At 40.8% G+C, this 15,697-nt stretch overlaps 1 protein-coding gene across 1 annotated transcript in view; it reads right to left on the reverse strand.

Moving 5' to 3' along the window:
* Positions 1-15,061, reverse strand: part of LOC120736223 (receptor activity-modifying protein 3-like) — a 36,860-nt gene extending 21,799 nt beyond the window's left edge. The window contains exon 1 of the mRNA XM_040036212.1: positions 13,888-15,061. Coding sequence (XP_039892146.1) covers positions 13,888-13,939 — 52 coding nt within the window. The 5' untranslated portion in view covers positions 13,940-15,061. The remainder of the gene's footprint in view (positions 1-13,887) is intronic.
* Positions 15,062-15,697: the final 636 nt, after the last annotated feature.

Genomic DNA, 15,697 nt, shown 5'->3' on the forward strand with positions numbered 1-15,697 from the left:
AATAATAACCGACTAGCTGAAAAGACACAGGCACCAAACATAAATGTAATAAAACTGGGATAATTAAGTCTGAGCCTGTTCCTCGTTGTACAGCCAAAGGAATTAGCCATAAGGCAGAATATTCATTAAATTCTCCGCATGTGGGGGTTTAAATTAGCAAAATGCTAACAGGGTGCAATTATTAGCTTTCCTTTCTTTAACTTAATGTTATAAGCAATGATCATTAAATGCTTGTTTTGCCATCACAGTTTCAACTGCTTTTTATCCTTTTTTTTACCTCCTGCTCTCAAACCAAAAGGCAACTACATAAAAACAGCATTAAGAGAGTAAATTATGCAGGCAAAGCTGAGTTATTTTGAAGTGTGAGAGTAATAAATGGAAGTGTTAGCAGGTGGTGGTTGACAGCTGAGCATTGGTTGGCTCTGTCTGTGCTGTCATCTACTATCTGTTAGATTAGATAAATATAGGTGAGAAGAAATAGAAGATGAAATAAAGTAGATGAGCTGCCAAAACTGTCCAGAAAGATTTAAACCATAGCCGGAAGTGATAGGGATTAAATAAAAATCAGTCTTATTTTAGTTCCTCCTCATCATTATCACTGGGACAGAAAGGTAATGAGTGTTTTTTTAAGAGATAATTAGGTTAATTTCACAACATGACAAAAAACCTTCTGTTAGTTTGAACACAGGGAAAGATTATATAATGCATCCTAAACAGGAAATTAGGGAACCCTTGTCTGACTCTGTATCTATGCCTGCAGCTATATTGTGTCCTGTTTTTTGTTTTGTTTTGTTTTGTTTTGTTTTTTGTTTTGTTTTTTATCTCATCAGAGAAATTTAAAAGGGAAACAAATCAAGTGTCCTCTTTGTCACGCTCTCTATCTACTGCAAGATGCCTCGCCTTTCTTTCCATGCAGCAGATAAATGGTTCGAGATGCTGAGGTTTGTAAAGATAGATGTAGAGGAAGAGGGAAAAGACAGGACAAAGGGTGACTAAGAGCGATGAAAAGACAAGTGAAATGCGCCCTGGCCAACCAACGATGGGGATTTGTGCACAATTAACTTGGGGTAAACAAGATTGGACAGGAGTGTGCCGGTTTAGGTCAGTGGGATGAGCAGACAACTATATGCCGAATGACTGAGAGCAACCAGCCCGGGTTGGAGTTTGACTCCCAGTCCTTTGCTGCATGTCTTCCTTCACTTTTCTGTCAGTTTTCACTGTACCTGTCCAAAAGAGAAGAAGCCCCAAAATCTTTTTTTTTTAAATAAGATTGGACAGAAGCACACAGCTGGAAGCATACTTGAAAGATTATATATGTATATGCTAATTATAATGGGCCTACAATAGAACCCTGAGGTACGCCCTTGAACAATAAACTAGATGTATTGATTTGCTGGCTAATCAATTCCCAACCTCCCTGCTTTAAACCAACCCAGCAAAAGATTTCAGACAAATTCACACCCGAACTCGTACAGTATTAAGTTGTTCAATTTAAAAGCTGCTTCTGGTGCTGAGTGCTGTAAAAACACAGTGAAAACCCGTTCAGTGTTTCTGTGGAAAAAAAACACTAAAGGCAGATGAGGTGAACCAAGTAAAATTTGCGTGTCTGAATAATTTTGAGTCTTATTCTTATCTGCAAACACCATTTAGTATGCATGACTGAATGATGTTTGCACCCTCTCTACTCTTTGAAGAGACTTTGAAGATCTCTCACTTTTTGGCTTTTCAAGGCGTGCCGCCCCCCTGTGTTCACCAGCTGCAGGAAAAACAACTGATGCAAGCTAGATCAATGAGCACATAACACTCAGAAGGAAAATGTCTGTTTAGTTTGCTGTGACTTCTAAGGAAGAAGCAAGAGGTTAGTGGATTTTTTTTTATTTATTTTTTAAGATCAGAGATCTGTGAAAACAGTTATTTTCTGATTTTTCTTTAAATTATAATCAGTGTAGAAACAAATTTGGCAAAATCAAAAGTTAGTTGGGGTTGGGGGAGGGGGTAAAGCAGTAGTCCAACAGATGGTCCAAAATTAAAGCCACCTGTTTTTGGGAAATACTTCTTCCCTGTTTGGTCTTCCTTCTGTGCTAAGATCCAGGAGAGCAGCTCCTCAAACAGTGACTGAGGTTATCGTGCCAAGGTCACCAAGACAGCTGTGGAGGTGATAGCTTTTCCTTCACTTAAATAGAAAGCTTTTTAACTACAGCAGAAGCAATCTTAAAGTGAAGGCCAGAAACGGAGCTGAGATTTGGGCAAACACTGAGGAAATGGATGGAACGGGGATTTCTGTCAAATGCTTTAAGTAACATTTGCTCCCATTATTGTTGAATGAATTCTGAGACCTTTGGATCCTTCCTATAGTCAAACAAAACTTGGGGAACAAACAGATTGAGATGATTAGTAGCCTCAAATGCAGTGCTAGCACAAGTGTTTGTGCCAAGAGGATGTTGCTACTTATCTCCAACCCTCTTTCCTGATTTAGTTTATTTTCTCTTTGACTCAGAAGGTTACCCACACATTGGTTGTTTCCCTTTGGTTTCCAGAAAGCTTCCCCCAACTACTGGCAGCGCTTTTTGACAGTGATAAAAAATTTTAAGATACTAAAGCCAATGTGCCAGAAGTACTTCTCCTTCTTCCTGAAATTAATGCTGACCTGTTCTCAGAGCAGAAACCAGAATTTGTAATCCATTAACACTGATTTCCCTAGCCCTTTCCAGCAGTAATAACTGTGACACACAGAAAGACACGCTGTCAATCATTCTTATTATCGCTGGAGCTGTGTGACCTTCTAACAGGCAGCTGGAGTGCAGTGGAAATTGTGGGGTACTGATCCAACAAAAAGGCAACGGGAGGATGTTGTTGTGATAGAAAGGCTGACCTGTTTGGGTCATGTGAAGTCACACCGCAAAAAACTCCAAAAGAAAAACTGTCCTGGTGAGTTTCTTTTGGCGCTCCATTGTGTGATCCCTGGGATAAACTGTGAGACAGTAAATCCTGTATCGATTTTGCTCAGTGCGTGCTGTGTCTGAGAAACTGGCCTTTTATAGCAGACACAGAGAGTTGCTCCCTACACTGTTTTTTTCAGATTTCATTAATAAGTTCAGAGTACATATTTACTTGTAGTGAAAGTGCGGATTCAATTCTGTGCCAAGGTCCTTTTTTATTTGTCACTCACTCATTATACACTGCAGATTTTTCAATATTTCATTGTTAGCCTCCAAAATGCATTTTACTCTCGCCGCTGGAAATTTCACAGACGGAGTTCTGCACCGGTGGTGACCTTCGCACTAAAAGTTGACCTCGACTGATATTTTAAGTATTTCCACATTCATTTTCTGTTTAAAATTGTCCCATATGAAAACAGGGGACTGTTTTCAAACAGGTTTATTCAAGGCTTTCTAATTAATTGCCTCAAGGCAACAGTCGTAGTGATTTGGTGTTATATAAATAATAAAATTGATAAAACTGAAAAAGCTGAAGCTGCTGGCCAAACATCCATAGAGTTGACAGTGATAATTGTCTGTTGGTCTATTAATATGACATTATACACAGTTTGAGCCACATGACCTGTTTAAGCTCTAAACGTTGTAATTACATGCTCTCTTAAAGGGAACTCAGAGGTTGCCAGTATAAACTCCTAACTCAAAAAATCAGCAGATGAGACTACCTGCCACATGTCTCTTAACTTTTTCCGCTTTAGGCTTCCGCTCTTCCTCGTTAATTAATAACTTGAGCAATAACTTTGTTGCAGCTAGTTTGAAAATTCTTCTTTGCAATTATGAACTCATATCCATCAAATATTGGTCGCCATATTTGGAGACATCGCTCAAAGCACAACGTGGCATCTGTCAATGACAGGAGGGTTCCTGCTAAAGTAAAATAAATCTGGATTTCTCAGCAGTCAACCATAGAAGCCAGCTGCTGCTGCTACTGTTGCAGAAGGCTCAGAATTGATGAAAAGCTTCAGATGTTTATTGCAGATCTGAAAATGCCCTGGCAGACACACATGTGACTTTTTTATGGATTCAGCTTTCTTTGGAAAGCCTTTTCTTTCCCAGTCAAAGGAAATCATTTTACACCGAGAAGTGAAATTGCAAAAAATGGTGATCAGTTTCTATTCTCACTATTGGAACAAGCCTTAGGGATTTATAGTGAGGCACAGCCAGAGTGACAGACTGCTGAGTGATTATTATGCACCTACCAGCTGAAGTGCCAGGTGAGGCAAACAGAAATTAATTCAGTGACTCTGTCAAGGAGACTAAACAATAGAGACGTTGGCAGAAAAAAACCACTGGGGAGTTTGAAAAGGAACAAATGAGGTAAATTTGAAGGGAGGTGATTGTTCAAATGTTGGCACCATTTCTTTCTGGATCCCAAACTGGTTTTTCATGGCTAAAATTAAACAAGAGCAAAGGTTAGAAAGTAATACTGTTAGAGCCCATTTGGCTGATTTTATCGGCCAATAGCAGCTTTGCTGGTTCGGCATTTATAACAGACGTTAAATGAAAATTTAAAAATCAAAGAAGAGAATGACTGTAAAAACAAAAATATGCATCAACAACACCTTTTACCACCAGAGTGCACTGAGCAACCTGTTGGAAACACATATTTGGCACAAACAGGATAACCAGCTGATCCAAGGAGATTCTGGCGAAGCGCAAACCAGTGAATAAAAACATTATAAATGTTGAGAAAATCTGTTTATGTTTATTTTATATGACAAAAACAAAAATATTGGTCAATATCTTGTAATATTAGATTTTTAAATCAACAAATATGGATATCAGTCTTAAAAATCACCTCTCTATAACTGCTTCTTCACTTCAGATTAAACCCAGGGGGGGTTTCCGCTCTCCTAACGGGTCTGAACTGTTTCCCCTAACTGATGGAAACTGATGGAGTTATGGAAACTCCCATCCAAATATCCATCCATCATTTTTTTTAACTTTCCGAAACTGACCCGTGATTCCCACCCACTTCAAGCCATGCCTGGACAGCACTACATGGGTGAGAAAACAAGCTAGAATGCTTCCTCTCTGCTCCCACCATAACCCCGTCTAGGCTTGAGAAGGAGTGTCCAGGCTGTTTCTATCAAGAGTGGAGTCTTCCCTCTGAGGGGATCTGAGGGTCAAGCAGGAGGGAGAGGAAGACTAGACTGGAGAATGAGACAGATGTGCAAGACACAGAGGAACTCTGGGTACTTGGCAAACAAAAGCAGGAAGATGAGGAGGAGAAGAGGGGGACTACTGGATGGCCAGGACGGAGACAGACAGAAATAAAATACCAGTGATGGAGAAGAGAGAAACCATGACAAGGGATTTTCCGCAGATAAATGCTCTTCTTACCCTTCCCATTATACTGTTTGTATAAATGTAGGGCACCAGCAGTTGAGGTGGTGGAGCAGCATGTTGTGGGTGAATGTGAGACACTGCAATGGGCTTCTGGGGTAACGGCTCTATATAAATGCAGTCCATTTACCATGTGGAGAGGAAAATTACAGCCAGGCTTCAGCAGAAAACGGGCCCCTATGGGGGCAATCTGTCGATGAGCTATCACGGCTTGTTTGTGGGAGCGCCGAGCATTCGACATTTCTGTCTGTCGGGGAATATCTAAATGAAGCGTTTTCATTTAAAGTGGACCCACTGTGCTTTTCCTCATTTTCTGCCATATATACAGTGTGACAATTGTGGATGCTCACATTAAACAAAGTTTCAAATAGTGAGGTCAGTGAATGTACGATAAATCCACTGAGCCGAACACTGAAGCTTCAGATGGATCCAAACACGCCACCGATCGACAGGTTATCCTCCTCTTTGATATCTGTGATGTCGTTTATGATGAAGATATTCTTAATATGGTTGTCACACAGATCTGGAGTTTTTCCTTCACTCTGTCACTAAGTGCTTGCTCAGAGAGTGTCATTTGAATGTCGGAGGATTTCTCTGTATTATTAAAACTGAACTCAATGAACTGTAAATCATACAAAGTTACTGTAACAGAGTCCAAGACTAAAATAAAAGTTATGCCCAAAGTGCTGAGTTTAGCTGTTTGATTACATAAAACATGTCCATTTAATTTTCGTACATAAGTAAAATGTTACATTTTATGGAATCTAGTCAAATGAAATGTAATCGGTTAGTAATAAACTGAGTTTATATCAAGTGGGTTTTCCTTAATGATTTTATTTTTGAGTTTATATAGTTCAGCTGCATTTTACTCAGAAGTATTGCTCCACGTGTGTTGAGGGTGAAGGATATTTTTGAGTGCAGATCTACTTCAAATGCTTTATTTTCAGCTTACATGAGCATTAAGAGTTGTGCCCTTACACAGATCATCAGTGCAAGCTGCTGGTTATGGATGGATGCTGACGGGAAGATGGATGTGATGATTAAAAAAATCTGGGAACACGCAGAAACAGCACAACTGCTCTTCTTCAATTGTAAAACCCACACTAGAATTCAGACTTCCATCTGTTTTTCCTCACTCTACAACCTCAGACAAGCATTTAATTTCAAAACTACAAAGATTCAAACAGCCTGAAGCCACTTTGTGTCTTCTTATTTGAAGAAAGACAAAACCAGCGTCACACCATCGGGACACATCAGCCACTTTCTGTCGGGTTTGAAACAAACGTCAAATGGCATGGAGACGGAAAACAGTTGCATAGATACAAAGGACAAGACAAAGCTGTAAATCCAGAGGTCTGCTGAGAAAAAACCCACCTCTACTTCCCAAATAAAAGTCCAAAATTGGCTCAGTGACAAATCTGAGATCTCTGGCCCCATGATGAGATTCAAACAGGTACTCATGCTCGAGCTAACTGAGTGTTTTAAATTCAATTTTCTCTCCCCTTCAGTCAGAATGGAAAAAAAAGTTGCACTTTTTCTCAAATGTCCAAAGTTGTTGAAGGACTGCAGCAGTAAACACACACACACACACACACACACACACACACACACACACACACACACACACACACACACACACAGCACACACAGCAGAGATCTGTGGTAAACATGTCAACTTGTCCTGGCCATTAATTAGAGCCCTTTGGCACCGTCTTTGCAGTAAGAAGCCAGCACACAGCAGAGGACTGCATTACCACGGTGACTGTGGCCAAAATCTCATCCTGGATGTGATGGATATACAGCTGGACAGATAAATAGACATCTGACATGAGGAAATTATGTGTACATCCAGACAAATCCCTTTATTAAATTCCTCCATCAATCCTTGTAATTTAGAAAATGCTGTGACACGGTGGTGAGCTATGTCAGCATCCAATCAGTGATTTACACAGTGCTGAAGAAAGCCAGATTAACATTTAGCCTCGTTCCCCACAGATTATATTAAAGGGCTGCAGCTGTAAAAAGCTCTCTTTCTGTCAGCTGGTTGTCCAGGACTGTGAGAGACCTCTGCCATGGACAGTGCCAAAAAAATGCTCATCTGTCTGCCTGAGAGACAGGAGGGTGAAAGAGAAAGGACAGCAGAAGAGGCACAGAGGGGAAAACACAGGCAGAGAGAAAGTTTGTCATGTGAAACCCAGAGTCACTCTATCACAACTTTAAATTGAGAGGCTTAGTCAGAGGCTCGGCACAGACCGGAGTGCTCTGAGGGCATTAATGAATCCAAGACCTTTAATGATCATCTTTCTTAGTGCCCGGTACCTCAGAGAGCGATGGCACGAGTGCAGGAGTCCTTCTGCAAAAGTGTTCAATTAAAAGTTAGCCGAATCAAATTCTGAATGCAAATACGGCTGGCCACTTAGCTTATAATAACCAATTATGTATTATGAATGAATATTAATGCAGTGGACTGTTGGGTGCTGAAAACACAGGAACATTAAAACTGACTGCTGTGAAAAATTATTCATTATATTTCTCATTTAATGTTACTTTACAAAAGAAAGCCTGATTGTTGCATGTGCTAAAGCCCCAGTGCCCACACATTACACCTGTATATGTTAGCTTTAGAAACACAACATTTAGACACATTTAGGCTCCAGCCATGCCATCTTTTCAGTGAAGCCTACCAGTGTGTGGGTTAGTGAGCAGATTATTCAGGAGTCCTCTTGTTAGCTAAAAAACAAATATTTATTAATATGTAGGAAATAGAAGGAAATTCTAGAATTTAAAATTTACTAATGCCAACTGATGCCTGAAAAAATGAATCCCATCACTGTAGAGCATGACTAAAGCAAACTGACATGAGGAGCTGAACAAGGACAGTGCAGAACTTCTACTTGAACTTTGCAATTAGATCAGTGAAATAATCTGCGTACTTCAATACCTCAGTTAAGAAACTTTAAAAAGTCTTTAGATATACTGGGAGCACACGTAAGTTTTACTGGGGATGTACAGGTCAGTGGGAAATCTGCACTGTAACTTTGTCATATCCGCAAACCCATCTGAAACCCTTAACCATAACCTACAGCCTGGCCTTGACATGCACCTCTCAAGAAATGTGACTACACATTAATTACACATAATCTCGCACAAAAATGCCGACATTAAACGTCCTCGCTGAACTTGTGGCTTCAGAATGGGATTCAGCAAATCATTACAGTGGTTACTTCTATCATTTATATACAGTCTACGACACAAATTTGTATCAAATAATTAAGGCAAATTAAACATAAAGTATGAGCTTTTCCTTCATTTTGTGTGCCAGGTTTCTATTGGCCAATCGCGTCCTCATCACCACCCGAGCGGCACAAACCATCGGGAATAACTTCAGAGGTCGTTGTCACATCCTGTCTGAAAGCCCTTTAAGGGACCGGACAGACATTAAGCAGGTCTGAACATTAAAAGCAAAGCCCTCCCCAGCATTATTAATATTAATAAACTCCTCTTTACTACAAGAAAAACTCAGCTGTGGACTCCAGTAACTCTACAAGACTCCAAATGGAAAGGTCAGAATAGGGTTTTAAAATATGTCGAACAGAATCAGAGAAATCATCATTTTCATTTCACAATCTTCTTCCTTGTCAGAAGCTGACAGATAACCCCCCCCCACACACACACACACACACACACACACACACACTGCTGCAAATAAGCCACGGGGGGCTCTGTTGCAGACTTGTGTTACGCAAGCCGGGGATAATTTATTCTCCAGGTTTTGCTTCAAGTAGAAATGAAATGAGGAGGGAGATGAAGAGTTCTTGTGAGGTTTCTTGGCTCTACGTCCACAACCACAGATTTCTTCTCCTTTTCTTGGCCATTTTGAAACTCATTCTGATTCAAGTGGCAGCACTCGAGGGGTTTCATCAGACTTCTTTCACATGTCCAGTTCTCTCTGCACAACTGAAGCTGACTTTGATTACTTTGACTGAAATCTTTCCCTGTACATAGTTTAATGGCAGTAGCCAAAATCATCACATACAACAAAACTACTATAAGACAAAGTTTGATTGACTTTAAAACTTTACCCAATCCCTGTTCAAGGCCCTCTTCCTCTATATCATTTCTAAACTGTCTCTTCCCTTTCTAATGTCTTAGATCTGCACGATACAACAGTTTGTGATATCATCAGCACCGCAGATCTTGCAGGCCTTGTGAATGATCCCTTCTCACAGCTGCTGCAAACCCCTTTCTGTGCTGAAGAAATCTAAACAAACAGCTTCGACACAAGCAAACAGCCATGCTTCCTTTCAGGCTCTGGTGAACTGTCCTAAAGATGTACAGTTATGGTTGGAGATAAGCTTCCTCAATCTGAACAAAACCAACAGAGAAATTATTTACTTCCAGCAATCCAGCCTGTTAGATGGGTATGACAGCTAAGACAGGCCTCTCAACGTGTTACTGCCACATGTCACTGGTGTGATTTTTCACTGTGCTTTAAAATCCGATGAACAGATTAGATCTGTTGTTAAGACAAGTGTATTTCAAAGGCTCTTCTGTAAGGTGAGGTACGCCTCCAAGCAACATGACTTTGAGAGAGTAATTCATGCTTTTATTACCTCTTGATTAGACTATTGTAATCCTTTAGATGTTGGCTCAGTTGTCAACTGCATGATATAAAGAGCACTGAGGTCTACAACTAGCTGGTCTAAAATATTCCTAGATCCAAGCTTAAAAGCAGAGGCGACAGAGGCTTTTCTGGTGTCACATAAGGGCTGCTCAGTCTCTCAATCACTTTAAAACACTGTTAAAAACCAGTTTACCGGTTCTAGTTCAGCAGTCTTGTTTTATTTGATTTTTATTCTATATTTCTTGTCGGTTTAGTGACTGTAATGCGTAGTGAAAGTTTTGTACAACTTGTACAGAACAATGTGCTATAGAAATAAACTGTATGTATTTTTACTAAGTGACTGGGCGACTGAAAATATTTTGTCCTCTGTGGATAAAATGGCACATTGTCATTAAGCCTGGCTTCAGTAACTGGTGTCGGTCTATCATTACACATTCAGCTTACTTCCCATTTCCAGTCGAGCTCATTAGAGCCGGATCTGCAGGCGAGAAACCTTCCCTCTGTCCGGTCTCCAGGTAACTCTGCCCTCTTGCTGTGTAGCTGTGAAACAAGCAGCAATGACGGCTGCTGTAAATATTAGCTAATGAGCTGCTGGTTTGCAGTCCTCATATTATTTGACCTGCAGGAGCTTTTGTGCCTCAAAGAGCACATCGAGCTTTTCTTCATCTCCATTAAGCTTCAGTCCTCAATCGTGCAGTTTTTCCTGTGGGGCTGCATCATTTAGATCGGTGAGAAGGAAAACATTTCAGCATTTTTACTACATGATAACCTTTATGTTTACTTGTTTCATCTATGAATCACTAATGCACATGTAAATAGGTTTTTTGAGTGAAAAACCTTAAAGAGACAGACATGACTAATGGGTCCATCACCAACACTGCACAGTAGCCCGGACTCAGGAAGACCTCGGCATTAGACTTTGATATGAGCAGGATGAGCGGGGAGACAAAGTTCAAGCCCCTCATGGTGCATGAAACTTTAACAGGCACCTGAAAGATTAACAACACTCTGAACACGCTGTCACCGCTGTTACAGCTGAGCAGTAACAGCGACTCGTTCACGAGCAAAACTGAAAGCTTTCTCACACCATCGGTTTTCACTGAAACGTGCCCTTTTCCTGAGTATAATGACGTCAGATTAACCCGGCAGAGGACTGCAGCGTCGGACAGTCTTATGACACTTCACCTGTGGGAACAGCTGGTGTGTCTCACCATTGTAACCGATATTTTTCTTAACAAATCTCATAAAAAGATGAAAACTAGCAGCGTGTTACTGTCAAGCTTGAGGCCATTCATCTCTGCTAAGGACACGGGATTATTTTTAAATTGGCTGGATCTTGTGAAAAGCATATAGTTCAAAACATGTTTTTTTTTTCACAACCTTGTTTTAAGGCAATACCATGATATCAAATAAGCCAGTGAGCTTTTAATAGCCACACTTAGCTTCAGAAATAAGAGGTTGGGGTTTTTTTGGTAAACGGACTGGTTCTTATATAGTGCTTTTCTACTCTGTATGCAACATGGCTCATTCATGAAAGCACATAGAGTACTTTTCTAAGTGTAAGAGCTCTCTGCCTTAAAGTCATGCACATCAAATGTTTCAGTATCTTCACCATGTAGACTACAGAGCCAGGGATCTAACTACCAACCTTCCAATTACTTTACAACTTGCTTACCCCATTCATACTTTCTCACTGCGAAGGAAAACACCTCAGAGCTCTCCTTCTCCTGAACCACCCACAGTCTTGCAGCACCTGGTATCCCCAGGCTGTCTCCCATCCTAGTACTAACCAGGCACAACACTGCTTAGCTTCTGGGACCAGCTTCACCATGGTGAAGCAGCTTTAATCAGAGCACATCACTTTCAAAATCAGTCAAGTCAACTCAAATCCAACAGCTGGCTTTGGCTTTTTGTGGAATATGTTGACAAGAAAACAAAAACAAGCATAATTTTTTTTATTCACCCCAGGGATGAAACAAATATTTCAGCCTAAGCCTGGTCTAAGCTGAGTTTGGCTTTGCTGACTGCTCCCACCCTTGATGACACTGACCAGTGGCAGTGGCATTTATTTGTTCTGTCACGTCAGTTTTGCACTAGTAAAATGTTCGAAGATAGTGTGACCTAGAGCTGAGGGAGCCTGTAAAAACATGGTTATTGTTGGTTCCCTGTCAGTGAATGGTGAGAAAATACTGTAATGAAAATATGCTTCCTCTTTTTTTGCCTTAAGTTGCATTTTCCTTTATTCCTTATTTACTTCAGCAGTCAGCATTAATAAAAATGACTTCTCTTGATTCCTAAACAGCAGTGAATGTCTGCCTCGTCTAGATGATAAGACAGCAGCCGCATGCATTAAAAAAAGAGCTCCATGCTATAATCTCCCAGCAGGTCTATGAATAGCATTTTAAAAGAGCTTTAAAACACATCTTCACAGCATTTTTTTCTTCGTTTCTTCTTCTTCACATGGTGCTGAAACAGCCCTGGGGCTTTTTGCCCTCACTGTCAGAAAGTATGAATAACTGTTTACTGGGCTTAGCAGATGCCTCACAGTCAGGGGGAATCACTCTCTTTCTGCAGCACAGATGGGGACCCTCTCCTCTACTTTCGGCTGCACCCAATACGCCAGACCTCCACTAAAAGAAAACAATTGGTGGCGACTCAGTGCAGTGTGTTCGGGTTTTCTTTGAACGCACGGCATCTGCTTTCTCTCCCTAATAGGGAGCTTGATGGGAAAATCTTTTGGTGCAGACAAGAGCTGTCACAGGAAACCGCTGCTGTGCGTCCTTACATCATGGGAATATAACTTGTTGTAGCAGCATCTGCGGCTATTCCGCCATCTCTCCAGTCTGAGTGCATGCATAATAATATTTATTTTTCTTTGGCTTTTTATTGCAGCAGACTGGGAATTTTGGAAGGATGAACTTGTCAGAAAATGTCCATCTAAGTTTTTCTTGGCCTTACAGCCCTGACAGCTGTTACATGGCAGAGGTCCAGGGGACTGTGGGCTGAAGGTCCTGGCAAGACACTGACCACATCCTTCAGCATACAGCAAGCTTAACTGGCATTAAAATGTAATTAAAAAGAACTTTCTGCAGTGTGTTAGACACAGCTTTTTTTCTTTTATCCACCTCAGGTGTACAGAGGTAGCTACTAGAAAAGAAGTGCTTAAAAATCAAAACCTGGGTAAGCTGGGTATTTTCAGTGAGTGTCAAGATGGTGCCAAAACAATATAACAGCTCAATAGATCGTGGAAAGAGTCTCTGCAACTGAACTCCTCTTCATCACCGAGTCATTATGTGGATTACACCTCCCTGATTTTGATTGTTATAGGTTATAGGCTGTCAAAAGGGCTCCGTCACAACAGCAGGTTATTGAGGTTCACATTATAACTGATGGCAGCCACCACTGAGCATTCTGTCAGTACAGAGCAAAACGCAACCCATCCATCAGAACATCTACATCTGGCACCCCACGGAAACCTTATTTCATACATGATTTTATTGTACCAGAAAAAGAAATTAAAAAAAACACTGGCCCTGATATATAGGTCAGGTCTGTCCACTGGGGCATGATGCCGTGATGCAACACTGCTTATCCTCCCTTCAGTGCATGAGTTATGAGATATGATAGATGTTCCTGACACTTCCTAGAGAACACGACTGTGTGCGCTCTGCAGCTGGGCAGTGCAGAGGAGCGCATTAATATAACAGACCAACGCAGGGGTATTTGCATTTGCAGGTGTAAATGTGCAGCACGGAATCAGAGAATAGCATCCTGCTCCAGTGCGCATATATGAAGATACATGGAAAACAACTCTGGCTGCAAAGAGCTGTTTTTATGTGAAGCAATTTCTATTACAGCTCAGACAGAATGAGGAGGAGATTTCAATGATAGTTAAATTAAAACAGTCAATCAAATACTCACTTAAAACCCCAACAACAAAAAGTTTCAGCACCGCGAACTCATTTATATCCATCACGCTGCGAGAATCCAGTCAGACTTGAACGAAAGCTCAGCTGCAGCTCCGCGGAAATGTACATTTGAAGCGATCCATACTTGAAATTATCCCAAAAGAGCGAGTTCCTTCATGCTGTCAGAGAAGATGGGTGTTTTTTAAGGGGGGAAGAAAAGGCGCCAGAAAAAAAAGAAGAAAAAGAAAGAAATTAAAAGAAAGAAATCGGATGCCAATGCGCGATTATGGACTGTCCTCGTGATGATCGCGGAGCTTCTCTGTGCCGTCAGGAGTCAGAGCTCAGGACCGTAAACCCGTCCTGCATCCTCGGGAGGGAGGGGAGGGGCGCAGTCACACCGGATCACACAGTGGTTACCAATTAATTCTCAGCAGGCGACTGGAGACATTTAAAAGTGAGACGTAGTTGTAGTTAATATGTAAATGACATAAGGATTCATCAGGAGCAAATAAAAGCAGGTCACCTCCCCACCACCATCTCTCCAATAATAGGCCTATTCTGTATTTGAACGCATGCTCACATAATGCGGCTTAAAAGAGCTTTCATAGTCTTTTCAAATGAAATGAAATAGTCATATTTGTACGTTTTAATTATCGTGTAGTTCCGATGGTCTAAATGTTGCTCCACTTTAGGTCACAACGACCCAAACTTTCTTTCGATGAAGCAATACTGACCTCGTATGGTTTCTTTTCACACTGCACTCTAATCAGTCTGCCTGGATTAAAAACAGAAAATGATTAAAGCCTTGTGTAACATTAAGATTACGCAACAGCCGAGCGCACTCAAATTCAAATTAAACATGTCCTGATTGTGTTTGGATTTAAAGGATTTTGACGGAAAGCCCTTTTGCCTCCCCCCATTTAGTCTATTTAACAAAGTGGATCAGCCAGTTTAATTAGAATAGAGTATTGGCATTGCTCTGTAGTTAACTGTTAAGGTCTAACAGTAGCTCTGTTTTGCAAGCTTAAGGTGCAGTAAATTATTTTTTTAGACTATAAAAAAATAGTTATTGCACTCGTAAATATACCCTGATTACTGTCTTCTAACAAACTGATGGATTGTCTCTAAATCTATCTCTAAAATTAGAAATATCCTGTCTCAAAGTGACGCTGAAAAACTAGTTCATGCATTTATTACTTCCAGGCTGGACTACTGTAATTCATTATTATCAGGATGTCCAAAAAACTCGCTGAAAAGCCTTCAGCTAATCCAAAATGCTGCAGCAAGAGTCCTGACAGGGACTAGAAAGAGAGAGCAGATTTCTCCTGTTAAATCCTGAATTGAATTCAAAATGCTGCTCCTCACATACAAGGTCTTAAATAATCAGGCCCCATCTTATCTTAATGACCTTGTAGTACCATATCACCCTATTAGAGCACTTCGCTCTCGCTCTGCAGGCCTACTTGTTGTTCCTAGAGTATTTAAAAGTAGAATGGGAGGGAGAGCCTTCAGCTTTCAGGCCCCTCTTCTGTGGAACCAGCTTCCAGTTTGGATTCGGGAGACAGAAACTATCTCTACTTTCAAGATTAGGCTTAAAATTTTCCTTTTTGCTAAAGCATATAGTTAGGGCTGGACCAGGTGACCCTGAATCCTCCCTTAGTTATGCTGCAATAGACGTAGGCTGCTGAAGGATTCCCATGATGCATTGAGTTTTTCCTTTCCAGTCACCTTTCTCACTCAGTATGTATTAATAGACCTCTCTGCATTGAATCATATCTGTTATTAACCTCTGTCTCTCTTCCACAGCATGTCTTTGTCCTGTT

Source organism: Simochromis diagramma, unplaced genomic scaffold (assembly GCF_900408965.1).
Source record: "Simochromis diagramma unplaced genomic scaffold, fSimDia1.1 OVJJ01000271.1, whole genome shotgun sequence".
Classification (NCBI taxonomy): Eukaryota; Metazoa; Chordata; class Actinopteri; order Cichliformes; family Cichlidae; genus Simochromis; species Simochromis diagramma.